The 1,596-nt window shown below is 40.4% G+C and overlaps 1 protein-coding gene across 1 annotated transcript in view; it reads right to left on the bottom strand.

The window, feature by feature from the left end:
- The window catches only part of LOC147819269 (CD276 antigen homolog), a 7,101-nt gene extending 6,111 nt beyond the window's left edge, over positions 1-990 (bottom strand). The window contains exon 1 of the mRNA XM_087173280.1: positions 885-990. Within this exon, the coding sequence (XP_087029406.1) occupies positions 885-945 (61 nt within the window). The 5' untranslated portion in view covers positions 946-990. The remainder of the gene's footprint in view (positions 1-884) is intronic.
- Between the last annotated feature and the right edge of the window lie 606 nt (positions 991-1,596).

Raw genomic sequence — 1,596 nt, forward strand, 5'->3', positions numbered from 1 at the left:
CTATGTCTACATTTTGAGAAAGAATTATTTGTCTCCTTTTTACGGTTTGGCCGTGAGCTCGAGTTAAAAATAAAAATAAAGGTTATTTTTTACTGCTTCACGCACTCTAGCCAACTGACGCTTTCACTCTAACTTTGAAGAAAAAGTGATTTGCACTCCTCCTTTGAGAGCTCACAGTTTGAAAAGTTTACATGTTATGTAAAAACAGTTGATGTGTTTTTGAGAGAGCAGAAGTTTTCCTCCGTTTTATAGTTTGAATCACATTTCTACGTGCAGGTATGAGAGAGCTGGGTGACTCCGAAAAAAAGGTGAAATTTTGTAGAAAAGAGGTGTAATTTTGTGGGATTCTAAAGAACATTCCAATGTATTCCTAATGCATTATTTATTCCTCCGCCCTGAGGCACTCCCCTCAGCTATTCTCGGAGCTGAGCACCCGTGGCACTAATAATAATAATATCCAGGGTTATTGCACATTCCTCTGTGGTCCCAAAGGAAACATTAGTCATGAAATCCTGTATCCTTCGTACTGTACATGGGATGTGTAATACAAAAGCAGCATATGGAAAAAACAGGCCAAATGAAGAGATGGTTAGTTTCTCTTTCGCTTATTTTCCAACCTCCAACAATTTTGAGCTACACAATGTATTATCACTATTACTGGTATAACAACATGTATATATTCTTTCAATTATTATCATTATTATGACTGTTTTTACATTGGGTCATTACAGTAAAAGGTTAGATAGAGACAGAACACAGGCGGGCGACTTGGATGTTAACCACCAGACTGCCTCTGATGTCTCTGCCTGTACATGTTTATGGTACGTGACGTAAACGCCCACACGAGGTGCCTCGACTGAAAACACAGTAAACGCCTCACTCACCTGCTTTGGCGGGAGTCACGAGCCACAGAAGGAGCCAGGCGGCAGAGCAGAGGCCCATCATCCTCTGTATTTTCTGTCCTCTTCCGACATGACTTGGATTTCTTTTTTTGGGAGAAAGGGAAGTGATGTCATGACCGACCCCTATTGGATGTGAGTGGTGGGACAAAATTCCTCTTTTCTCAGGGAAAAGTTATTTACTGATAAAAGCTGCTTCTTCTTTTCTTTTTCTTTTTTTTTTAAAGCAGCTGAAAAGACTGAAAGAAAATGCTGGAAAAATCACTTCAACATGGAGGATTATTGCACGAGCTGTATGAAAGAGACTGACACAAAAACATGAAATTAAATGAGAGGCATTTATAAATATGTTTAATATTACTAAATTTATTTTCAATAAATTAAATATATTAAAGTAGAATTTTTAATTGTAGGTTGAAGGTTTTTGTTGTTTTCTGTTGTACGGAGCCGTTTCAGTGTTTCAGTGTTTCCACCTCCCGCCACCAGAGGGCGCCTCCTGCATCTGGATAGTTGTGAAAGTTGTATTGCAGTAAGTCACGGTTGATGAGCTCCAGGTGTGTGTGGTTGATGATGAGGTCGCTCCACTGTGGTCCAGTGTTTTCCTGGATGTCGTGTCTTCAGTGGAGGACGACGGTGGACAGAGCTGCAGCAGCTCAGCAGGTGGTGAGAGGAATCAACCTGCACAACAAATCTGAAG

Source organism: Seriola lalandi, unplaced genomic scaffold (assembly GCF_002814215.2).
Source record: "Seriola lalandi dorsalis isolate HSWRI2012SDOR001 ecotype SW California unplaced genomic scaffold, Sedor1 jcf7180002054149, whole genome shotgun sequence".
Taxonomy (NCBI): domain Eukaryota; kingdom Metazoa; phylum Chordata; class Actinopteri; order Carangiformes; family Carangidae; genus Seriola; species Seriola lalandi.